At 34.3% G+C, this 26,397-nt stretch overlaps 2 protein-coding genes across 8 annotated transcripts in view; one reads left to right on the top strand and one right to left on the bottom strand.

Annotated features, from left to right (window-relative positions):
* ppfia4 (PTPRF interacting protein alpha 4) overlaps window positions 1–21,441 on the top strand; it is a 147,567-nt gene extending 126,126 nt beyond the window's left edge. For 2 of the 7 annotated variants that reach the window (XM_073825360.1, XM_073825355.1), the window contains exons 15-30: window positions 481–709; window positions 837–872; window positions 1,072–1,202; window positions 4,772–4,890; window positions 5,793–5,874; window positions 7,969–8,050; window positions 8,245–8,445; window positions 10,942–11,004; window positions 11,368–11,394; window positions 13,715–13,890; window positions 13,979–14,076; window positions 15,039–15,214; window positions 16,011–16,079; window positions 16,162–16,342; window positions 16,612–16,705; window positions 19,552–21,441. In XM_073825360.1, coding sequence (XP_073681461.1) covers window positions 481–709; window positions 837–872; window positions 1,072–1,202; window positions 4,772–4,890; window positions 5,793–5,874; window positions 7,969–8,050; window positions 8,245–8,445; window positions 10,942–11,004; window positions 11,368–11,394; window positions 13,715–13,890; window positions 13,979–14,076; window positions 15,039–15,214; window positions 16,011–16,079; window positions 16,162–16,342; window positions 16,612–16,670 — 1,729 coding nt within the window. In that variant the 3' untranslated portion in view covers window positions 16,671–16,705; window positions 19,552–21,441. Of the gene's footprint in view, window positions 1–480; window positions 710–836; window positions 873–1,071; window positions 1,203–4,771; window positions 4,891–5,792; window positions 5,875–7,968; window positions 8,051–8,244; window positions 8,446–10,941; window positions 11,005–11,367; window positions 11,395–13,714; window positions 13,891–13,978; window positions 14,077–15,038; window positions 15,215–16,010; window positions 16,080–16,161; window positions 16,343–16,608; window positions 16,706–19,551 lie in introns of all 7 variants that reach the window. The other 5 variants (XM_073825357.1, XM_073825354.1, XM_073825358.1 and 2 more) reach the window with 4 other exon arrangements.
* A 2,077-nt stretch (window positions 21,442–23,518) lies between these two features.
* Window positions 23,519–26,341, bottom strand: myog (myogenin). The gene is made up of 3 exons (XM_073825757.1): window positions 25,672–26,341; window positions 24,220–24,325; window positions 23,519–24,107 (listed from the first exon to the last, which is right to left on the bottom strand). The coding sequence occupies exons 1-3, from the start codon at window positions 26,206–26,208 to the stop codon at window positions 23,989–23,991; spliced, it is 762 nt and encodes a 253-aa protein (XP_073681858.1). The 5' UTR covers window positions 26,209–26,341; the 3' UTR covers window positions 23,519–23,988.
* Between the last annotated feature and the right edge of the window lie 56 nt (window positions 26,342–26,397).

The following is a 26,397-nucleotide window of genomic DNA, read 5'->3' as shown; positions in this document are numbered from 1 at the left end:
AACATAGTAATAATAATAATTAATGTTTTTTGAGCAGCAATTCAAAATATCAGAATGATTTCTGAAGGATCATGTGACTGGAGTAATGATGCGATGCTAAAAAATTCAGCTTTGATCACAGGAATAAATGACATTTTAAAATATATTCAAACAGAAAACAGTAACAGTAGTAAAAACATTTCAAAATTGAGCTCTTTTAGCTGTACTTTGTATCAAATAAATGCAGGCTTGGTGAGCAGAAGAGCCGCCTTTAAAAAAAAAAAAATTTACTGGTAGTCTCTTGGATGAAAAAAAAAATGTTGGAAAAGGCTGGCAGATGTGCCTGCTGCTCTTCAGACACACTTAAGATTTGAGTTTGGCCTTGATCTGAAGTGTATTCTTCTGAGAGTACGTGCTGTCTGGGATGTTTGTGTATATTTAATGTAGGACTTTTGAATTCTTGCTCTCCATTTGCTGAATCTCTCTCTCCTTCTGTTCCAGAATGATCCAGGTAGAGCGAGAATCAGCGGAGCTCCGGGCGGATGAGATTGAGAGTCGAGTGAACAGCGGCAGCATGGATGGCCTCAACGTGACCCTACGGCCACGCTCCTCCATCCCCACCTCCGTCACCGCCCTCTCTCTGGCCAGTTCATCGCCTCCTGTTAGTGGCCGATCCACGCCCAAACTGACATCCGGTTCAGCGGCCCACGAATTGGGCATCATGACCCTGGTGATCCTTGCTTCACACTGCAATATGCTTTTACTTTGTATTAACCCTGTTAAACTGCCTTTTGTCTAACACTGACATCACTCTGTCACCTTGCATCTTCCTTTGTTTCTTCCTGCTAACACTTCAGCCTAGTGATTTAAGGAAACATCGCAGACGAGTGGCTGTAAGTGTGTTTTCATCTCTTAACGACTTCAGCGAAAACCGGCTTACTTGTGCTAATTATGTGTGTTTGCATTAGAGAGGATGAAAAATATGAACTTGTCTATGTGTTTATTTGTAGGTGTGTATTAATGAGTTTGTGTTCAGGGATATGTGGGAAATGTCATTTGTGCGATGATTTTGTTTGTGTGCTTTTGTCTCAGTCTCCTGTAGAGGCTCGAGAGGACAAGGCCACCATCAAGTGTGAGACGTCGCCCCCTTCCTCGCCCCGCAGTCTTAGACTAGACCAAATGAACTTCGCTCAGCTGACAGGAAGCCTTGAGGATGGCCGAGGGTAAACACACACACAAATCCACTGACGATCACGTTTCAGGTGCTAATAGACCCTTTTCTGATTGAACTGGATGAGACGTAATTTTCCCAGCAGGCACACTTGAGGACAGATGAGAGTTTGTTATAGGCAGTGATTCTCCCACACACACACACTCAACTGCTCTTGACACTGTGGCTCTATAAACTAGTTAATTACTGTTAGCTTGCTGTTGTTCAAGTCACGTGTGACCCACATTTGTTCTGTAATACACCTCCATGTGTTGTTATGTGCAATACCCCAGAGATTTCAAAGACAAAAGTCTTAGTTGACCCAAAAATGAAAGTTACCCATGATTTAGTCAACCTCAAGCCATCCTACAGTTAAGGTCAAAAGTTTACACCCCCCTTTCAGAATCTGCGAAATGTTAATTATTTTACCAAAAGAAGAGGGATTATACAAAACGCATGTTATTGTTTATTTAGTACTGACCTGAATAAGATATTTCACATAAAAGATGTTTACAAATAGTCCACAAAAGGAAAAAAAAGTTATTAATTTATAAAATGACCCCGTCTAAAAGTTTACATACACTTGATTCTTAATACTGTGTTGTTATCTGAATGATCCACAGCTGTTTTTTTTTGTTTGTTTTTGGTTTAGTGATAGTTGTTCATGAGTCTCTTGTTTGTCCTGAACAGTTGAACTGCATGTTGTTCTTCAGAAAAATCCTTCAGCACCCACAAATTCTTTGGGTTTTCAGCATTTTTGTATATTTTAACCTTTTCCAATAATGACTGTATGATTTTGAGATCCATCTTTTTACATTGAGGACAGCTGAGGGACTCAACTATTACAGAAGGTTAAAACGCTCACTGATGCTTCAGAAGGAAAAACGATTCATTTAATGACGCATAAAGGTGAAAACTTTTGAACAGAATGGATGTGTACATTTTTTTTATTTTTCCTAAATGTCATTTTTTTTTCATTTAGAACTGCCCTTCAGAGGCTACATAAGATTATTACATGTTTCAAAACAAGACAAAATAAATTAAATATACCCTGATATTTAAACTCAGAAGTTTTCACCCCCTGGCTTTTAATGCATGGTTTTTCCTTCTGAAGCATCAGTGAGTATTTGAGCCTTCTGTAATAGTTGTATATGAGTCCCTCAGTTGTCCTCAGTGTGAAAAGATGGATATCAAAATCATACAGCCATTGTTTAACAAGGGGTTCAAATACACAAAAATGCTGGAAAACCAAATAATTTGTTTAAGGATTAAGGATTTTTCTGAAGAACAGCAGGCAGTTCAACTGTTCAGGACAAACCATGGACTCATGAACAACTACCACTAAACAAAAAAAGGTAACAACATAGTATTAAAAAGTAATTTTTATAAATTCAACGATTATTTTCTCTTGTGGACTATATGTAAACATCTTTTATGTGAAATATCATATTCAGGTCAGTACAAAATAAACAATAGCATGCATTTTGTACAATCCCTTTTATTTTGGTAAATTAATTAACATTTTGCAGATTCTAAAAGAGGGATATAAACTTTTGACCTCAACTGTAGTTGTATATGACTTTATTCTTTCATCCATCATAAAAAGTACTCCACATGGCTTGAATGAAGGCCTTCTGATGTCAATCAATGCGTTTGTGTAAGAAAAATATCCATATTTAAAACAAAAAATGAAAACAATATCACTATAGTCTTACTTATACAAAGTAATGATTTTCTAGTGGGAAACGTCATATTTAGCCATCACGCTGTGTTTTAAATTATGTTGCTCCAGATGTTCTCTCTAGAGCATCTTCTACTATTTAAGCTCAGTGAGGTTTTAGCTGTGTGTGATGTTTTATATGGCTAATTTTAATGATGAGCCATGGGTATTGTCGTGTGCAACTCACACTTTTATAGTCTGGCTGATTAAATTTAACTAAGACTTTCAGAAGGTGTCCTCCACACTCAGACTAATACACATTGATTCGAATCAAAGCAAGAAACCAAACCTGATGTGTGGTTTTTCTCTCTGTCTTTCCTACTCCCACATCACTGTTGGAGAGTTAAACTGCCTCTCAGAGCAGCCCAGCTTTATCACGAGTGAATGCTTCACACAAATTTATGGTGATGTCAGGGGAGGAGTGATTTCAGTACAATTGAATTGGCTTCGATAGAACCAAATGAGAGTGCAGGAATAACAAAGCATTTCTCAGCAGGGCAGCCAGTTAGTTTGATTAAAAGACTGCAAACAGAAATGATCATGCATGTTATACAGTGTAAGAGAGAATTTTTTATGTACCATTAGCACCTTCTTTATAAATATTTATGTACAGTGGTGGCCAAAATTATCAAAACCATTTTTAGCTGGTGAAAATACAAGTGTTCTAATAATTTTGGCCACCACTGTAAACATACTTCAGATGAATGCTTTATCTACTGCGTCAAATCTCACAGTTCTTTTAAGCATTTTGCAGCATAAGTAATGCCTTCATTCTGGCAGTTACTAAGGGCACCAAGCCTGCTTACTGTTTTTGTTTGACTGCAGTTTCCAACTGTGTCAGCTGACAGATCACTGCACTCCTATTCATAGCATCCATATTACTTCACTTCTTATTTGCATAAAGTAAACACTGCTCAGCTTAGTTTTGCTATTGATAATAGTTCTAATGCTTTGTCACTACATTTTCTTTTCTACAAAAATAAGGGTGTAAACAGCCCTTAAAATGATAGTCCACCCAAAAATGAAAATTCTGTCATCATTTACTAACTTTATTGCCAGTCCAAATCTGTAGGACTGGATGATTTTTTTCTTTTTCTGTGGAACACTAAAGAATATATTTTAAAGAATGTTGGTAACCAAAGAGTTTTGGTTCTCATTGACTTCCATTGTGTTTTGTGTCCAAATAATAGAAGTCAAAGGGTACCGAAATGGCTTAAATAAAAATTCTGTCATTATTTACTCACCCTCATGTGATTCCAAACCTGTAAGACCTTTGTTCATCTTCAGAACACAAATTAAGATATTTTTGATGAAATCTGAGAGCTCTCTGACTCTGCATAGACAGCAATGCAACTGACACGTTCAACACCCAGAAAAGTAGTAAGGACATAGTTAAAATAGTCTATTTGACATCAGTGGTTCACCCGTAATGTTATGAAGCTATGAGAATATTTTTTTGTGCAAAGAAAAAAAAAAGCCAACTTAATAATTTGTAATGCGTTCACAGCATATTTTTAACAATGTTCCTACTACCTTTCTGGGTCTAGAACGTATCAGTTGCATTGCTGTCTTTGCAGGGTCAGAAAGCTCTCAGGTTTCATCAAAAATATCTTAATTTTTATTCTGAAGATGAACGAAAGTCTTACAGGTTTGAAACGACATGACATGACATGACATTATTTTTAAGTGAACTATCCCTTTAATAACCAAGATTCTTTAAATTTTCATACAGGTTTAGAAACATCATAAGGATGAGTAAATGATGACAGAATGATTCTTTTTAGGTGGGCTATCTCTTTATGATGCTTTAAGTCACACAATGTGTCTCTTTTTCTCATTCTTTCTCTTCTCTCTCTGCTTAGGGGCAACAAAAAGAAGGGCATAAAGTCCTCTATCGGCCGTCTCTTTGGCAAGAAGGAGAAATCACGTTTAGATCAGCCTTTGAGCAAGGACGGCCAGATGACACCACCTGTCATTCCAGGTACCATGAACAAAAACACGTGCACATTACATGTAGAAAAATGTCATGCTTTTATTACTATTCCAGAGAAGTACTTAAAATGTCTTAAAGGGATAGTCCACCAAAAATGAAACTTCTGTCATTAATTACTCACCCTCATGTCGTTCCAAACCAAATTGAGATATTTTTAATGAAATCCAAGAAATTTCTGTCCCTGCATCACGTTAAAGACCCAGAAAAACAGTAAGGACATCATTAAAATAGTCCATGTGACATCAGTGGTTCAACTGTAATGTTATGCCACTATGAGAATACTTTTTGTGCACAAAGAATACAAAAATTATGACTTTATTTAATAATTTCTTCTCTTCTGTGTCAGGCTTTGACACGCGTTCATGAGAACGTCCACCTCTCTTAGTTCATCGTCTGTATATTCTGGTTCAAGTAAGTAAGGATGGGCAAAAAATTGCAAGCCATCCTTTCTGTCGAAACCTTCAGACGTATTTATGAATAAATGTGTTACTTTTGTTTTCTTTGCACAGAAACAGTGTTCACGTAGCTTCATAAAATTACGGTTGAACCACTGACGTCACATGGACTATTTTAACAATGTCCTTACTACCTTTCTGAGCCTTGAACTTGTCAGTTGTGTTGTTGTCTACGCACGGTCAGAATACTTATATATTTATATCTTAATTTGTGTTCTGAAGATGAACAAAGGTCATATGGGTTTGGAATGACATAAGGGTGAGTATTTTTTGGAAAAACTATCCCTTTAAATTAAGTTTGAACAAATTTAAGGCTATAAACAGCATTTGTTTTTTTGTGCAGGTCTTAAAATTAAAAATCTTCAATTACCCTGCAATTAAGTGAATGAAGATTACATACTCCTTAACTAACTGTATTTTAATATGTTGCGACAGATTTCGAGATGAGCATTGGAGACACCATGACCTTGAGCAAACTGGGCACACAGGCAGAGCGAGACCGCAGGATGAAGAAAAAGTAGGTCTTCTCTGCTGTATCACTGTGTGTTTTCCCTCATACAGCTCCTTTACCCTGCCGCCCATCAAATCACCCTCAGACATTTCACTAATCTGACCTAATCCTTATTACCTAATTACACAGCTCAATTAAAGCAAATGACCGATCAATTGGATGGCGAAGTGCCATTTCCTGCAGATAAACAAGTTACAAATAATGCTTAATAGTACACTAATAACATGGCCTCATTTGAGTGTACTTTTCTGTCTTGTAGAGTCTGTCCTCATCTCCACATCTTATCTCTGTCCCCTGACCATTAGCGTGACAGAAAAAATAGGTTTCCTAATTAGCACCTGCCATGTGGATGAGTTTGTGTGTGTGTGTGTGTGTGTGTGTCCATTCTTTGGCACTGTGCTAAGAACAAAGTGTGCTTCTTGTTTTGGTGTTAGACGAGGAAAAGAAATGGGATAGCCTTTGCAGTCTAATAAAAATAAATGATGTTAGAAGAATAGCCTGGTGCTGTTTTCTAATACAATGAAAATCTGATTCAAATAAGTTAATAAAAATGAAGATAAATAAATAAATGTATTTAAATACTTGAGCAATGAATAATGGGTGCTGTAAATTCAGCTTTTTTAAAAAATCGAATTAAACAGAAAACAATAATTTTAAATTGTGATAATATTTCACATTAATGTTGTTGCTCTATTTTTGATCAAATAAATGCAACCTTGGTGAGCATAATAAATCTTACAGAGCTCAAACTTTTAAATTATAGTGTATATAATAAAATATATATTATATTATATTACTAATAAATGTATTTAAAAAAATAAAACATAAAACTAAATAAATATATTAAGAGTTGAGTAATAGCTGCTAAAAATTTATCTTTGCCATCACAAGAAATTAAAATATAAATTTAAACAGAAAAGTTATTTTTTAATTGAACTAATATTTCATAATATTAATGTTCTTACTGTATTTTTTATTAAAGAAATGCAACCTTGGTGAGCATAATAAAACTTACAGTGCTCAAACTTTTAAATGGTAGTTTATATAATAAACAAAATTATTATATTATATTACATTAAATTACATTACATAACATTGTATTATATTATATTATTAATACATTTGTTTATATAAATTTAAAAAAGCTAAATAAATACATTAAGACTTGAGTAATGGCTGCTAAAAAATTCAGCTTTGCCATCACAGGAATAAATTACATTTTAAAATAGAATTAAACAGAAAACATTTATTTTAAATTGTAATAATATTTCACAATATTAATATTATTACTGTATTTTTAATCAAATAAATATAAAATTGGTGAAAATAATAAATCTTACAGAGCTCAAATGTATAAATGGTAGTGTATATAATAAAAAAACAAATAAATAAATAATAAATAAATACATTATATATTTCTAAATTATCGTATTTACATTATATATTATTTTATAGACATTTTATATTTCAAAATTACATTTTAAAATAGAATTAAACTGATTTTTCCCTTCTGATATTTCCCAATATTAATGCTGTTGCTGCATTTTTAAGTATTATTATATTATATTATATTATATTATATTATATTATATTATATTATATTAATTTAAATAAATAAAACATTAAATTAAATAAATACATTAGCAGTTGAGTAATGGCTGCATCACAGGAATAAATTGTTTCAAACCAGAATTAAACAGAAAACAGTTATTTTAAATTGTAATAATATATTACAATATTAATGCTAATACTGTTTTCGTTTTTAAATCTTACAGAGCTCAAACTTTTAAATGGTAGTCTATATAATAAAATAAATTATTATATTATATTATATTATATTAATTGATTAAAATAAATATTGAATAAAACTAAATAAATACATTAAGACTTGAGTAATGGCTGCTGAAAGCAAATCAGAAACATTAAAAATATTAATGTGACATTTTTCAATGGTAGTGTATATCAGCCTGAAAAAAAAAAAGGCATTAAAATCTCCATATCCCCAATTGTATGCTTTATACTGTATATTCAGACTGATGTGAGTTTGATGTCTGGGATTGTGTTTTCTATAAGCTCTGACCTTTTTTTGTCTTCTATCAGACATGAGCTGCTAGAGGATGCTAGGAGGAAAGGACTTCCTTTTGCTCAGTGGGACGGCCCGACTGTGGTCTCCTGGCTCGAGGTACAAAGACATCAGCCACCATCCCTCCCACAGTGCAGTAATGAGCACAGCACTCATGATCTCCATGATTATAATCACACAAATCATGGGGGGGGGATACGGATGACAATAATTACGATAATTACTTACTCGCTCTGATGATGATGGAGATAACGAAGATGCATCTTGACGGTCTTCTCTCTGACATCCTCCAGCTGTGGGTGGGCATGCCAGCTTGGTACGTGGCGGCGTGTCGTGCTAACGTGAAGAGCGGCGCCATCATGTCGGCGCTGTCGGACACAGAGATTCAGCGAGAGATCGGCATCAGTAACCCGCTGCATCGGTTGAAGCTGAGGCTGGCCATTCAAGAAATGGTGTCGCTCACGAGTCCGTCGGCTCCTCTCACCTCACGCACAGTAAGAGCCTTGACCTTAAACTGCTCATTATCACAGATACAGTCTCAAACTGAACACAAATATGAATCAAAAGTTAAGCGGTGATAGTTGTCTGTCATTGCCACAGTGCTATGGTTTAGAGATTTTTTTTTTCCTTCTCATTTTTACATACCCAGTCTCAGATGTTATTTTAATTATTTATAAAAGCATGGTCATTTTATGTGTTTTGTAATTAGTAATTTAAAAAAATACTCTTTATGACAACAGATTTTAGGTAATTTTTTATTTTACGATTAATTAATTAATTAATAATTCATTATAATATTTATACAATTATTGTAATTGTGTTTAATTATGTTAATCATTATTTATATAAAATAATTATGTAAAAATTATAATTAATTGTATAATTTAACGATTTGTAAAAAACTAAATTAAATTTGTTATAAAATATTTTTTTTCTTTAGAATTATTAATTTGCAAATTATGAATTATTTATAATGATATAATTAGTAATTTAATTTTTTTCTCATTTTCACGTATCCAATCTCAAACTGAAAACAAAAATGAATCAAAAGTTAGGCTGAGGTAATTGTCTGTCATTGTCTCTGTGCTATGGTTTAGGGATGATTTTATTTTATTAATTAAATATTTTATTAATAATGAATGAATATGTTAAAATTATTGTAATTTTAAATAATTATTATGTTAATCCAAATGTATATTTTATTGTATTTAATTTATTTTATTCAGAATTATTAATTTACCAATATTAATTTATTAATTTTAAATATTGTGCTATTCTAACAAACCATACATAATTTATTTTTAATAATTAATTAAGATTTAATTTTTATAAATCATGGTAATTTTATTTATTTTGTCATTAGTATGTTATAAATGAAATAATCTTTATAACAACCTTCAATATAACAATCTTTATAGTTAATTTTTATTTTAGGATTAATTAATAATTAAATATAATAATTTATACAATTATTGTAATTGTACTTATTTATGTTAATCCTTATTTATATAAAATAATTATTAATAATGAATAAATATGTAATTTATCAAATTAGTGTAATTATAAATAATTATTATGTTAATCATCATTTATATTTTATTGTATTTATTTTATTTGAAATTATTAATTTACAAATGGTAATATTTACTAATTGTATTTAATATGTATTATTAAAACAATTAATGAATAATGAATTAATATGTTGTTTTATAAAATCATAGTAATTTTATATTTTATTAAACTATTGTTTTATAAATAATAATCCTTATAATATTTTATATAAAAGAAATAATGTATTTGTATAAAATATATTTTATTTTATTATTTTAGAATTAATTGATTAATAAGAATGAATTCATTCATTCTAATAATTTATAGTTATTTTCATTTTATATAATTATGTTAATAATTATTTATATAAAAGACTTATATAAAATGATAATTGTATAAATTAAATTGTCTTTATAATAACAGTTTTTGAAAAAAAAAAATGTTACCTAATTTATTTTTGTATTAAAATAATGGATTGATAATAAATTAATTTTGTATAAAATTATAGTCATTTTATGTTTTCAGTTATTATTTTAATACTATAAAACATGTATGGAATTTGTATTTGTATAAAATGTATATTATTTTATTTTTTAGAATTAATAAATAAATTAATTGATTCTAATAATTTCTAAAATTATTGTAATTTTATATAATTATGTTAATCATTATTAATATAAAATAGTTATATAAAATTATAATAATTGTATAAATTAAATCGTCTTAATTAAGAATTTATTTTTATTTTATTTGGAACTATTACATTTTTTAAAAGTATTTATTTATTTATTTTTGTATTAAAATAATAAATTGATAATTAATTAATGTAATTTTATTTAAAAAATTAGTAATTTTATGTTGTATTCAATTATTATTTTGTAAATGAAAATCTTTATAAGAATTATTTATGTAAAACATGGAATTTGTATTTGTATAAAATGTATATTACTTTATTATTTTTTAATTAATAATAATAATTTCTACAATTTTGTCATTTCATATAAATATGTTAATCATTATTTCTATAAAATAATTATATAATGATAATTGTATAAATTAATATATTGTAATAAAATTATTTTATTGTATTTGGAATTATTAATTTACAAATGATTATAGTAATTTGATACTTTTTAAAAAATTATTATTTTAATCATTAGTGGAATAAAATAATTATATTTTATTTAAAATAAAATATTGTTATAAAATGTATTTTATTTAAACATGAATATAAAATTTGTGATCTTGGTCCCAATTTAGATTTAAATAGCCACCTGTACACCTATTGGATACATCAAAAATGATTGCCTGGAGCTGTTAGTAACCTGACTGCCAACTGGACCGACTTGCCTTAAAGAGACTTTGCTGTAAAGGTGCTTATGAGGGCTGTGCCATGTGTGATCATTTATCTGTGTGCGTGCCTTTTTTTCTCTGTTCAGTCTTCCGGAAATGTGTGGGTGACTCACGAGGAGATGGAAAACATGGCAACCTCGACCAAAATGGTTAGTCCATCTGGGTGACTCCCTTGTGCCCGCGGTGCCATGCATATGCCACGCTTCCGCAGCCCTCACAACCCCCAGCCTGCTGCCCCTGAATCCACCCCCATCCCCCTCTGACCCTGCAAACTACCCAAAGAGTGCGCTTATTAATCCTTTTGCATGTTTCTGTGTGAATGCTGTCCTGACGCTTTGCAAAATATTTCCATATTTAACTGCTTTTGCGATAAATGTTACTTAGTAACAACCACAAATACTGTTGCTTGGTGTGCACTTCATCTGCTCTGACTGGACTGAGCTTGTTTAACTGGAAGAAAACCTTGTTAACACTCTCCTCTGTGCTCTAACACGCTGACCTTTGACTGACAGGAGAATGAGGAAGGAAGCTGGGCTCAGGTGAGAGCAACCAAGAGCCTTCCAGTCACTTCTTTTACGTGGTTATCACTTTCCATTTATTTAAGTCTATTAGCTTGATATGGTAATGGCGTAGGTGACCGATATGTTAATGGTGAAAATATTTACAGTCTTATAAGATTTTCATATGGAATTGACCCTTCGCAAAGACTCGCCCCCTTTTAGTTATTGTTGCCATGTCTGACAAGACATGCCGCTCTCACGCCACACATCATGTTCTCACGCAGTGAAAAATACTTTGTGGAGCAAAGAGGAAACTAAAAACGTGCCACCAGACAATACAGAGCAGATTACTTTTGGTATGTTAGCTTTCACATTTTGACATTTTTTAAATAAATCAAACAATAAATACCTTTTTGCGGCTTTTTAGTGTGTCGTGACAGATCGCTGTAGCACCTCAGTTCAGGCGGCACGTGAACTGATCATCTTTTCATATTTGCTAGTTATTTTTAGTTATTTTGCTAGAAAGTATTTTATTTAAACTGCAAAAAGATGTCATACACACTATTTATTACGCTTGAGTCCACCAAAGTTAATCTACTCTCCTGTCTGATTTGTTTGTCAGACAAAATGGCAGATTCGGCATTATGATTGGTCAGGTCGCTTGTTAATCCATCTCCCTGGCGAATTTAGTGAAAAATTCACTAAAATATTCACTAAAATGCAGTTATTCTGTATGTGTAAATACAACGATGTTGGTAAAACTTGGTAGTCTTAATCGATGAATTTTTATGGACCTAAATACATTTTTAAATCATATTATTAGAACATAATATTAAATATAACATATAATTAATTATTTATATCATAAATTATTAATATTATTAACATTATATTAAATTATAGTATTATTTGTATAGTATTTTTTACATTAAATAATGTAAAAGTATGTATTTATTATTTCTTTTTATTTATTAAATATTTATTTATTATTATTTAGATTTCTATTAAATTATAGTTTCTTTTTATAGTATATTTTACAGTATTTTTTATATTATTAAATAATGTAAACGTATTTAGTATTATTACAATAAATATTTATAGTTTCTATTTTATACAGCAATATATTATATTGAATAAAAACTCGCAATTCTGAGTTATAAAGTCAGAATTGCGTGATATAAACTCGCAGTCGCAAGTTCTAAAATTAGAATTGCAAAATAAAAACGTTTTGCAAATGTGGTTATATCGCAATTGCGAGTTATAAAGTCAGAATTGCAAGAAATGGTCAGAAATGCGAGATAAAAACACTTTCTTCTAAATGTGAAGTTATATAATATAATAATAACTATAATTGCGTGATATAAACTCGCAATTGCAAGAAAAAGTTTTTGTCTCGCAATTTATATTTCTATTAAATTATAGTTTCTTTTTATAGTATATCTTATAGTATTTTTTACATTATTAAATAATGTAAATGTATTTAGTATACTACAATAAATATTTTATTTTATTTAGTTTTTATTTTATACAACAATATATATTGTATAAAAACTCACAATTCTTACTTTTTTTCTTGCAAATGCAAGTTTATATCCTGCAATTCTGACTTCATCTCACAATTGCGAGTTATGAAGTCAGAATTGCGCAATATAAACTCGCAATTGCAAGTTATAAAATCAGAATTGCGAGATAAAAACTCTTTTCTTCCAAACGCAAGGTTATATCCCGCAATTGTGTGATATAAACTCGCAATTGTGAGTTATAAAGTCAGAATTGCAAGATAAAAAGTCTAAATTGTGAGATAAAAACTTTCTTGCAAATGCGACTTAAACTCACTTAAACTCTGACTTAAACTCGCAATTCAGACTTTTCTCTCAGAATTGTGATATAAAATCGCAATTGTTGGTTATAAAGTAGGAACTGCGAGAAATAAAGTCAGAATTGCAAGATAAAAGCTGCAAGTTTATATTTTGCAATTCTGATTTTTGTACTCGCAATTGCGAGTTATATAGTCCAATTTTTAGGAATAAAAAAGACTGACATGAGTTCTCACGATTCTGAGTTAACTTGCAATTTCCTGTTAAGAAGTCACAATTGTGAGATATAAACTTTATTTTTCAGAATTGTGACTATACCTATTTCTGAGAAAAAAAAAGGTCTAAATTGGCGGAAACAGGCTTTCATAGGATAACTGCATTCGTGTATTATTTTTTAAATGTATTTTTTCATTGATTTACTTATTTTTATCTAATTAAAGATCTAAATTAAAAATTAAGATCTAATTAAAATGTCTAAACTAAACCCATGTAGGATCCAGTTGACAGTGGCACAGTGAAATAATATCTTCTTTCTTTCTCAGACGCTAGCATATGGCGACATGAATCATGAGTGGATTGGGAACGAGTGGCTGCCCAGTCTCGGTCTGCCTCAATACCGCAGCTACTTCATGGAGTGCTTGGTTGATGCTCGTATGCTGGATCATCTTACTAAAAAAGACCTGCGGACACATCTTAAGATGGTGGACAGCTTCCACCGGTAAACCATAGCAGTGATTGGTCATTTTTAACAACCACAGTGTGAACCAGACTTTATATTGAATGATATATTCATTCTATTCTCACAGGGCTAGTTTGCACTATGGCATCATGTGCTTAAAAAGGCTGAATTATGACAGGAAGGAGTTGGAGCGACGAAGAGATGATTTTCAACATGACATCAAAGGTATGAATACATAACTGTAAATGCACTGTCTAGGTTCATTACTGAAGGGAAGAGCACTCTCTAGTGGCCATATTTGTTATTGACATTTTGGTGGCAGGAATGCATGAGGTCAACAGCTGAGCTTTTTAGTGTCAAATCCATTTAAAGGGACGGCGCCCGGCTGAACTTCAGCATAACACATGAACTTGACACAGCTGTCACAGCTTTTTAAAATCTTTCATCTACATCGCTAAAGACACACGCACCAACTGCTTAAGACACACACACACTTAAGCACATTATGCACAGGATTGTACAAACAGAAAGCAGGCTGGCCAGCTGTGCAAAATGATCACACTCCACATATACTGTTACCTAAACACAGATATTTCCAGTACTGGTATAAACACAGACCCCTTCGACGATTCGCTTCATTAATGTTCACTGCATGGGTTAGAGGTGGTCTGATCAAAGTCATTTTATATCACAGCAACTGTACATTACAATACACCTGTTGTTGAGAATTCGGTATTTTTATGTTTTACAACAGGACAACTTTTTGTCAGCCGAACCCCTTAGATGTAAAATATGTCCTTAGAAGACACATTTACGTTCATGGTTCTCACATATCAGAGAACCATTAAAATAGTGTATTTAATGGATGGATGAATATGGATGAATAAATCAAAACTAGATCAGTACACTTAATGCGTGTCTGAATATTAAGCTGCAAAAATACTATTTAAATACGAACCTGCATGTTCTGCGTGTCTCAGTATGAATGAATGGCGCAGTGTACTACACACATATCGAAGCAGGTGAAACTCTCAGTGTTTTCAGCCTCTGTCGCCTCAATATATGAGTAGATAAACAATTAAACATAATCTATAGAACTGCTCTGAGAGTCACTTTATGGGCATTTTACAGTTTCTTGTAAGAAAAACCTTCCTCGTATTATAGTCACTTACCATTGTCACTTACAGATACCCTGGTGTGGACCAATGATCACGTTATGCAGTGGGTTCAAAACATCGGTCTGAAAGAGTACAGTAATAACCTGCTGGAAAGCGGTGTGCATGGAGCTCTCATTGCCCTAGATGAGATGTTTGACTTCAGCAGCTTGGCCCTCATCCTACAGATCCCCATGCAGAACACTCAGGTGAGGAGCACACAGATGTTTAAAAGCAGTTTAAAGCTGGTCCAAACCTGCTTAATGTTTATGGTGATAACTTATTTATTGTTCTAGCATAGAAAATTCTGATATGGTGGTTCGGCATACTGAGAGTATTTCTAAAGTAGGGATGCACCGATCATGATTTTTCATGGCCGATTCTGATACCGATGTCAGTTTTTTTTTAAAACAAGAAGTTATGCAAGTAAACAACATAAACAACATGTTTATTTAGTATTTAACAGGCCAAACTGGCTTTGGCTATTGAACCAATAGCATCTGACATCTGAAATTAAAAAAAAATTAAATACAGTTTAATAAGTAAAACATGCTTTTAGTAAAGTAAAACAGTAAGCCAACAGGCATTTTAAAGTGAAATAATAAAAATCATTCTTAACAGAACAGACTTTTTTTTTTGTTTTTTGTTTTTTTTTTTACAAAAAGAAGCATCTCAGTTTTGTCACAAATGAGTCTGTTTCTCTTTTCATCTGTCACGTGAGAAGCTGAGCTGAACAAACGTTCGCTGTCCGCGCTTGTGCAGGGCGAGGACAGGTATGCTCGCGCAACTTCAGCAAGCACAGGAAAGCTGCTGTCCTTTTCAGACATTGCAGATTGCAATCTTTACGTCCTGCTCACAGATTTCGATAAACCTCCACACAAGTGACATGTTTCTGAATGAATCGAATGCCGCGGCCCGCGTACACACTTCCGGAAAAAAAAAAACGATTTATGGCCGGTCAACCGGTGCATCCCTATTCTAAAGTCTTGTATCTCTGTCTTCCAGGCCAGGCAGATTTTGGAGAGGGAATTTAATAACGTCTTAGCATTAGGAACGGATCGACGCCTGGAAGAGGTTGGTGAACATTTGGATTCCGCTGTCATAGTTTTTGAACAGTATCTTACCCCAGTTGTTGTGATGTCATCTCTTCCAACAGTGCGATGACAAGTCATTCCGAAGGTCTCCATCGTGGCGTAAGCGCTTCAGGCCGAGGGACGGCCAGGGCCTGGGTATGATGCCAGGGTCCATAGAGACTCTTCCCGCTAGTTTCCGCCTCAACACCATGTCCATTCCTCCCTCTATGTCTGCTGTGCCCAAGAAACAGCTGCAACCAGAAGGTAGAAAAGGGGGGGCAGGGTGTTTTACGAGGGTGAAATGAGTTCAGCATTGCCATTACCACATTGCTCTTTAATGGTTGCGGTACAGTACTAACAAGTAGTGCCGTCTCGAACTCTTTTACAGTATATCTTGCAACACTAATTGCGAAAACATGAATGCATATTGACTGTGAAAGCATGTGTTTGAAGTAACTAATACTAATGGCACTGGTCAGGGTCCATTTTGTCACTGCATGTTTTCTCCCTTCTGTGTCTCTGTGGTTCAGCAGCCGGTCCCCCGGCCCCGCAGAGACTAGACCCTTCAGCTGTCAGGACTTACTCCTGTTAACTTGCTTTTACTAATCACTGCACTCACACTAACAGGTAAGCTGGTCACTGTAGCCTTTCTGCTCAGAGATGTTTAATGATAATCGGAATCATTTGTGGTTGGCATTTTTTTTTTATTTATTTTTTTTTACTTTTTGTACACTCTGAAAAAGATGGGTTATAAAAAACAACCCAGTGCTAGGTGAAATAAGAACAAACCCAGCAATTGGGTTGTTTTGACAGAGTGGTTGGGTTGGATGTTTAACTCAACCTTCTGGGTAGTTTTATTTAACTCAGCTATTTTTTAAAAGATTACTATGTGACAGTTTTAAAATTATTCCCAAAATAGGTTATACATTTAGTCAGACACATAATTACTAGAGGCATTAGCAACAATCCAAAGATGAACATTTATTAATAAGAAATTAAAAATGTTTTATTGATATAAAGAATTTATTGAACATATTAATAAATGTTAATTTCCAAGCTGTTTTGGGTTAATTTTAAGCAAGAAATATAGTAAACATTTGACCCAACCGCTGGGTTTGTCCATATTTCCGCCAGGGCTTGGTTGTTTTTAAATCTAGTACTTTTTAGAGTGTATAGTACATGAATGGTCGGTTTTCTTTTGAGTTTATGAATGCAAAATTTAAAGGATTAGTTCACTTCCAGAAAAAAAAGTTTATAGATAATTTACTCACCCACTTGTCATCCAAGATGTTCATGTCTTTCTTTCTTCAGTCAAATAGAAGTTATGTTTTTTGACAAAAACATTTCAGGAATTTTCTCCATATAGTAGACTTTAATGGTACCCCCGAGTTTGAAATTCCAAAATGCAGTTTAAATGCAGCTTCAAAGGGCTCTAAACGATCCCAGCTAAGGAAGGATGGGTCTTATCTAGCAAATTAATCACTTTTTTCCATTACATTTTATACACCTTTTAACCACAAATGGTTATCTTGTCTAGCTCTTTGATGTGCATGCATACTCTGTGCACTCTGGTTCAAGACTGTTAGGGTAGGTCGAAAAAATCTCATCATTTTCTCCCCCAACTTAAAAATTGCCCTACATTGCTGTTTTGTAATGGGCTTTTGACCTTCTTTGCACGTTTACTTTGTAAACACTTGGTCTGTACTACTGCAGCGATGTAGGACAATTTTGAAGTTGGAGAAGAAACTAAGATGGGATTTTTTTGACAAACTTTAACTGTATTGAACCGGAGTTCACGCGGTGCTAGAAAAGATGAGCATTTGAGGTTAAACAGTAATTGTCAATTTTTTGGAGACTTAAAGATCGTTTCACTAGATAAGACAGTTTTTTCTCGGCTAGGATCATTTAGAGCCCTTTGAAGCTGCATTTAAACTGCATTTTGGAAGTTCAAACTTACGGGCACCATAGAAGTCCACTATATGGAGAAAATTCCTGAAATGTTTTCCTCAAAAAACTATTTCTTTACAACTGAGAAAAGAAAGACATGAATCTTGGATGACAAGGGGCTGAGTAAGTTATCTGTGCATTTTTGTTCTGGAAGTGAGCGTAAACTTCTATAAAACAGAAAATGAAATGAAAGTTCATATAATCCTGGCAACACACTAGGAACCACCTAGTAGCCAATAAAAACATAATCTATACCTGGCATCCATAAATGTAGTACTGATTGGACTGCATTTTTAATGTCTTGTAATGTATATTTATTCAGTCTCATGGATTATATGAACATGAGCTCATGACCTTTTTTCTCTTTACATAATTTATTCAAAAATACATTTAGTGTGTGTGATTATATAATATTTAAATATCACATTTTATAATTATGTCAGTGTAAAATGTTCTTCAGGGTTCGGTACAAGTAAAGCAAAGAATTTGTAGCATAATGTCTATTTTAAAACAGAAATAGAAGTTATATGAATTGGCCTTTGACACAGAAAGCATTTTTTCATTCCTCTTCCCTGCTTTTACTGTTTTTTTTTTAAGCTCTAGACGGACATGTTTGACATATGAGCTTACATCTTTTGCTGTCTCTGTTTATACTCCACATCGATTTATACATATTTTGGACAATGGGTCGCCATTATTTTTAGTGACATCAAATGGTTGCACTCGATGAGCTACTGTTGCTACCTGTTTCTATTTTTACTGCAATACAACTTGGAAAATAAAATACAGATACGATGCCACATTGTGCGGCTTTTGGTTGTAATCTTGCAGTCGGAGGGCAACGAGAAGCGATGCAAGTCTTCACTGCTTTCTCAGCGATAAAAAGAACAGAAAAGCATGGAAAGATGCCTGTGGACAAATAAAACTTCATAAAGACCCGTGTCTTTGTTTTCTCCACTAGCCCTGATGTTGAGGCTTTTAGTAGACCACAGCTACTGAAAAAGCTTACAAACGTCATGTCATGACGCCACAGGAACTGAAGGAGTTTCTCAGCACGGATTTCTCGATATCCAGAGGGATTTAGACTCCTTGTGGGGAAAATTCAATCGTTGGGCATTTGGTTTGATCCTGCGCTTATATCCTTCGCCACCTGTAAGCTCTTTCAGTAGCTGTGGTCATCGTATCAGAAATTTATTTTACGAGTTGTGTTGCGGTAAAAATAGCAACAGGTACCGCCAATAGCTTGTCACCAGAAATAATGGCGCCCCCATAGTCCAAAATATGTATAAAATGATGTGGATTTTTTAAATAATGTAATTCATTCAAGGGTTTTCTACTACATATTTCAAGACGCATGACATGAGGTAAAGAGGGAGCAGGACTGCTAGTGTCTACACTGTTTCTGACTGCTTTTTTTATCATCTAACATGCGTTACATTAACTTGTATCGAACCCTGAACATACACATTTTTAAAACACTTCAAAAATATGACTTTGCTTGTGTTATCCTCTCATTTCCCTGCCAGTGCATTCCCACTACCTGTACGGACACATGCTTGCGGCCTTTCGAGAATGAAATATGCCAAAATCTGGGGACACCTTGAAAGGACGAGGGAAGGGTTTACCTCCACCTCTCCCCCTGTCCTGAACATCACCAGAGCTTTCTTGGACACCGTGCAATAGAGGGGGACAGAAAGATGACTTTCAAACTCTGAACGCGTGGAACGCATAGAAAATCTCGTCATATCAGTTGTTTCCCAGTAATCCCGGTTCTATAGTCTTTGTGGTGGTCGTACTTAACTGGTGTACTTGGCCCTGTAGTCTGTCAGTGCTAGTCTGCTCCTTTGGGTGTGCCGTTGGCATTTTACTGTATAAGGCTTTCTCCCCTTTGGTTATGCAAAATATTAATCAACGTCTCTGTATATATGAAAAACAGAAAATTACGCTATTATGTTTTTTATGGAAATATATATCAGACTTGTATATGGAGATGAATATATCATACAAATTTTAAAGTCTCAGTTGTGACTGTTTCCTGTCGGTTAGACAGCTCCGTCTGCTAGAACGCTGTTGTAGTCGGTGACTGAAGAAACGTGCGTTTGTGTTCACATCAGCAGTGCTTATCCACCTAACACACTTCCAGGACTTCGAGATCGTATAAAGCCATGATGCTAAATATCGTCGAGCATCAGGGAAAGCAATAGACTTCAGTTCACTTAGCATCAGGAGAAAAAAAAACAAAAAAAGATGCACGTGCTGTAGGACCTGCGAACAAATGTGATCTCCGCCACTTGAAATTCAGCTTCACGACGGGAGCAAATGGTTCTCGAGCAACCTACCTACCAAACCGTTTAGGAGTGCGTGTCAGTGTTGGGCATTTCTTCATTTTTTTTAAAAAACAGTATTTTCTGTAATTCACAGGATGTATCGTGCTATTGTGGCAGCTACTGTACTGTGTGAATATGTGTGTATGTGTATTACAAGTGTTACACAATGCTGACAAATCATGTTCTTACTTTAAAAAAGTGCTCTCTATTAAAAAAAGAGAAGTATGAATAGAAGTGACTGTTTTTCATTTTATACATACAAAAAAAATCATTGTCATTCCTAAGTCTGTCCTATGAAATGAATGATTGAAGTCTCGTTTGTGCTGTGTGGGTCACTGTTGGCATTGGGGCGTCCGGTGGAGCATGCATGCCACTAAACTTGACAATCACTGTAGCATCTCTTGCCTCTATTTCTCGCTCTCAGTCGACATTACCACAAACCTAAAGGAATATATCATAAATCAAACACTTGAACTTGAAATCCTGTGGTGTGCTGCTCTTTTTTAAGCCTCGATCTGCCAATTGTGCCTAGCTTTTCACAGCCAGTTTAGTTGATTCTGCTTCATTTTTAATGCCTCTTTTATGTTCAGCGGAACCGCTGAATATCTATTTGATCTTTTAGTGGCTTGCTAAAAAAATGCCTTGACGAGGACCAAGTTAGTACAATGACGAGACGTTTCCCTGATGCGACGGTGGTGGAGTAACTGAAGCCTCTTGCTTTGCAGCGTGTTCTCCTGTGATGGTCATTTTTACGCTAATTTGTTTCTGTAGCTCTTGACAGTAATGTGAACTGTAAAACAGGTGCAGGTCTCTCTCTCTCTCTCTAACCCTCACAAGCTCTCTTTTCTCTTTTGTGTGCATGTAAGGTTTAATGTGTGTGTGTAAATAGCTGATTTATGTATATAATTCTGTATAGAGTAGATGCAGATTCCACATAAAGCATGTGGTTGAAAAAGTGAGATTTTTTTCTTTTAATGTGATGTTTGTTTAGTACTGCTCAGAGTTTTTTTTCCACTTTAAATGTAAAAAGCTGTCACAAATAATTATATATGAATATATAAAATAAATATTTACCTTATGTATTATAAATCATTTCATGGATTTTTATTGCTGTTTTTCTTGCACAAAGTCTAAAGCTGAAGCATGTTTTTTTAAAGATTAATGGGAATGCTGGGAGAGTAAATTAAAGACTTAAATTAAAGATCAATAAAGCGATTAATTATCAGCCTTAGTAGAGGCTGTTTTTCACAAGGTTTGGTCAGTTACCCCCATGCGCGGCCATATTGGAAATACTCAGATGTAAACAACAGTATAGACTGCATGTTTAATGTACTACTAAATACATTGTTCTGCTAATTTATGCTGTCTAAACCACAGAAAAAATACGTGGACGTTGCTAAATCATACAGAGAAGGACTTAGTAAGCAGGAAAGGGCACAACTAAAGTTAAAAGGTGGTAAAGATACGTACAAGCAGTAGGCCTATTAATTAAGATATTAGACTAATATTTCACCTACCTGACCAGAAATGATAAGAACAAACACAAATGTTGTCAAGATTCTTGCCCTGGAAATCCTGGTTCAGTTTAGCCAACCACAAACGCCTTTTGTCCCTCAGACAGCTTTTTGCACTCTTCTCCTTGATTTGCTTATAACTTTTGGCAGTCTACAAATGTTTTTCCAAGTCCGACCAATTAGAACAGCCCAAAACATGACAATAATTGACCATTTTCAGCAGCAATAATCAGTAAAATATGTTTGTTTCATTCGGTTAGGTCAGGTGGCATTGTTTAGATTCAGTGCCGCCAAAATGTCAGGATGTGCAAATGCCACTCAGAACGCAGCTTCGTCACTCTGTGGACTGTTTCATATCCTGTCACGTTGACCGATGATTGATGAGCCTTTTTACATGGTTTCATGGTCCTTGTTCTTCTATTTTAAAACACAATCGCAATGTTTGCAATTTACATTATTGGCTTTTGAACCTGTGGCGTGCGCGCGTCAGTGAGTGAACCGCTTCCTCCGGTGGTGCTACGCAAAACACACTCGCTTACATGAAACATATTTATGTGAGTATTATGACACAAGTGAGGTACAAAGCTTTGTTTTTAAGAGGAATAATGGGTTGGCAGGCAAATGTTAGGCTACATCGCGACCATGCTTTTAGATTCGTGCCATTCCAGCCCATAGATTTAAAACGATAAAGTGTTTTCATCAGCCATTTGAGTAAACAATGCCACTGAACTGAACGAAACTCGCACATTTTGCGGATTATTGCCGCTGGAAATGGTCAATTATTGTCATGTTTTGAGCTGTACTAATCAGTTGGACAAGGAAAAACATTTGGAGTACTATAAACTGCCAAAAGTTCTAACAAATCAAGGAGAAGTGTGAAAAAACTGTATGAGGAACAAAATGCGTTTGATTGGCCAAACTGAACCAGGGTTTTCCAGGGCAAGAGTCTTGACAACATTCGTGTTTGTCCTTATCATTTCTAGTCAGGTAGGTGAAATATTAGTCTAATATCTTAATTAATAGGCCTACTGCTTGTACGTATCTTTACCACCTATTAATTTCAGTTTGTCCTTCTCTATACACAATTCCATGGTTTGGACAGCATAAATTAGCAGAACAGTGTATTCAGTAGTACATTAATCGTGTAATTCATGCTGTTGTTTACATCCGAGTATCGCCAGTATAGCCGTGTGACATAAGTGCAAACCTTTTATACGTGGCTTTGTGTTCTGTCTTAACGGTTTGTCATGAATTCCACAAATTTATTAATATTTCATATTTCTTTTCCAAATTCTCACTGTCTTAGCTTCTAATTTTGCGTGTTTATTTATTGTCATTCACGTTTTCACATCTCTTACTGTGGTAAACATACGGGTGGGAAATTAAAGATTTCGTGGCTATGAATTAAGAATTTGTTCCTATGATTTATTAATTTGTTCCCTCATTTTAGTTAAATCATGAGTCACCTAGGGAACAATTTAATGAAACATGGACTGTGGCCACAGATTCTCTTACCCACTTTTTTCTTGCTGTAAGAGTGGATGGGTGCCACAAAATGATAATTTAGATGATCCAATCAGCAAATAAAAAAGGAAATAACATGAATTTATACAAATACACAACAATCTTTATTATAAAAGTCAAATAAATTATTCCAAGCACACCGAAAAATACAAAATAAAATAACAAAACCACTCTGTAGAAAATAGGAACATATTTACATGACTGGCATTCGGAACTAGTTTAAATTAAGCAGAAATTGGTCAAAACCAGAAGTAAAACATTGGACCCACAAATGTTTTTTTGTTGGTAAGCATAAAGCACACACAAACAGAATGCAAAAATAAAGGAATCGAGGGAAAAAGTACAAACTATGAATTATATATTGGCCTGACTGTCTTAAGTTTAAGCAGGAATTAGGCTTAGAATTCGTTCTTATTCCCACAGAGATAAGAAACATTTGGAAATATATTCATATGGACCTCAAGATTTGTTTGGAAATTAAGCCCCCAAGGCTTTTAGGACTTTTAAAAGGTTCTTCGTTCGCCTTGGGTGTCATACATAGTGCTGCTACGGTCGGTGAAAGCTGGTCTGAACGTAATGGTGCCATCACCCTCCTCATTTATTTGCTTATGTCCACTGAATAGGCAACTGGAGTCACTTCTGTTCCTGTAATGCTGTCCACAATAGACGTCAGGGACCTTAGGTTGGTTTGCTCTGAGGAATCGTCGTTCAGGAGATCTGAGGGAATTAGAGAAGACTGTCACATGTTTGCCAGGCAAGTTGTTTTTAATGTACATTTAATGGAAGTTTCCAAATGTTAGGCTAATGAGTGTAGATGTAGTGGTCTTACCCTCATGGGTGGAGCTGTAGGCAGGGGCACAGTGCTCAGACGCACTGCTCCACTCTGGACTGCTACAGCAGGTGCTGCCAGAGCCCTGATCGCTAGAGGACGACACCTGTTACACACAAACACACACTACTGTCAGTCACATCGCAAGCTATTCCACAAGACCCTAACAACCGTCATAAACCAGCTATGAATCAAGCACCGCACACGGCAACCTATTATCCTTTACACATTTGATTTGAATGATTTTAAACGGGTGTTCTAATGTTTTAAAAAAAGAATTAAATATGCTATTTACTCTATGACAATACTACATTAATGCAAAAAACGTCCAACATCTTGACAAATGTTCTCAGTTAATGAGAAAATCAAATTTAGCTTTTTAATTTTTATGTATTTATTGATTTTATGCTTTTTTTGTAAAGCATTCTGCATTTAAGGCCTTAAATTTCTGAATTTACTGATATCTTGACAAAGAATCTCAATTAATGAATGTATAAAAAAACTGGAATTTAATTTACTGCTTACATTTCAATAAATGTATTTATTTATTTTTATTTATTTATTTATTTATTTATTTATTTTACTTATCATGCAGTGCATGGTCATTTCTGGCTTTGCATTTTAGGCTGTATTTAGTCTTAAATAAATGTTATTTATTGTTTATATTTTAATTTAAATAAATGTATATATTTTTTATTTTATATATTCTTTTTTCTTTTTCTTTTTATTTTTTTTGCAATGCATGGTCATTTCTGACTTATGCATTTAAGGCTGTATTTAGCCTTGAATTAAATGTATTATTTTAAATGTATTGTTTTTTTGTTTGTTTGTTTTTGATTTTTTTGCAATGCATGCTCATTTATGACTTCTGCATTTAGGGCTGTATTTAACCTTAAATTTCTGACTTTATCGACATCTTGACAAATAATCTCAATTAATGAATGTATGAAAAAATGCTATTTAATTTATTTTTTACTTTTCAATTTAAATAAATGTGTTTAATTATTTTTTATTTCTCTTTGTTTTTCTTACTTTTTTTTTGCAATGCATGCTCGTTTCTGACTTCTCAATTTAAGGCTGTACCTAACCTTAAATTTCTGACTTTACCATCTTGACAAGTAATCTCAATTAATGAATGTATGACAAAATGCAATTTAATTTATTTTTGAAATTTCAGTTTAAATAATTATTTTATTTATTTAATTATTTGCAGTGCATGCTCATTTCTTACTTTACTGTCATCTTGACAAATATTCTCAATGAATGAAAGACAATTTTTTTTTTTTTTCAATAGAAGTTAAATGCCCATAAAACTATATACTGTCAAAAAAAAAAATGCCTGAATTTTAAAAAATGCCAGTTAGAGAAGTACAGTCCTGTTTGACAGTGTATACTGTATGTCATTGGAAAAGCCCACCGTACATCTGCCCTAATTCCCCAAGCTTCACTCACCCCTTGAGGAGCCGCAGCTCTGTAATGCAGGTTTCCCTGCTCGTGTTCCTGTTGGTTAAGAGAGCTGACCAGTGCCTGGAGCCTCTCGATGTACTGGATGGCACTGCGCAGGATTTCCACCTTGGGCAGCCTCTGGTTGGGATTCATGAGCGTGCTCCTCTTAAGAGCCTCAAAGGCCTCATTGACTTTCTTCAACCTCCTCTTCTCCCTCAAAGTGGCGGCTTTCCGTCGATCCATGGTCACGGACTTGCGCTTGCACACCTTGCAGGCCCAGGGCAGACACTGACCCGGACAGTGCTGCTGCTCCTGGTGAGGAGACATGGACAGAGCGAGGCTTGAAGACGGAGATGGTTTGTCCTCCAGCCCCACTCCATTTGACAGCATCCTTCCATCTCCACACAAGCCCATCATGGAGCTTCGGTCCTGATATCCAGCTTGGTCGAAGCCTCCGGTGAGCCTGGACTGGAAGAAGTTATCGCCGCCTTCGTAAAAGCGCTGGTCTGCGAAGAAGTAGGGGTTGGTCTCGAAAAGCTCCATGTCTTGCTGGAATTAGTGTCCACTGGCTCTGCTGTGTCTTCTCTGAAAGCGTTATAGGTCCTTTGCGGTTCTTGCGAGCGTGTGTGGGTGTTTCCCCCTGGAGCTGAGCTCGTGCTGAAGAAGATCTGTGGACGACAACTGCTCCACACCAACTGCAGTGGTGGCATTTAAACTCTCTGCCTGGTGTTA

Source organism: Garra rufa, chromosome 20 (assembly GCF_049309525.1).
Source record: "Garra rufa chromosome 20, GarRuf1.0, whole genome shotgun sequence".
NCBI classification, from domain to species: Eukaryota; Metazoa; Chordata; class Actinopteri; order Cypriniformes; family Cyprinidae; genus Garra; species Garra rufa.
Note: the sequence above shows the minus strand (reverse complement) of the source record. Positions and strands in the feature narration are given on the sequence as shown.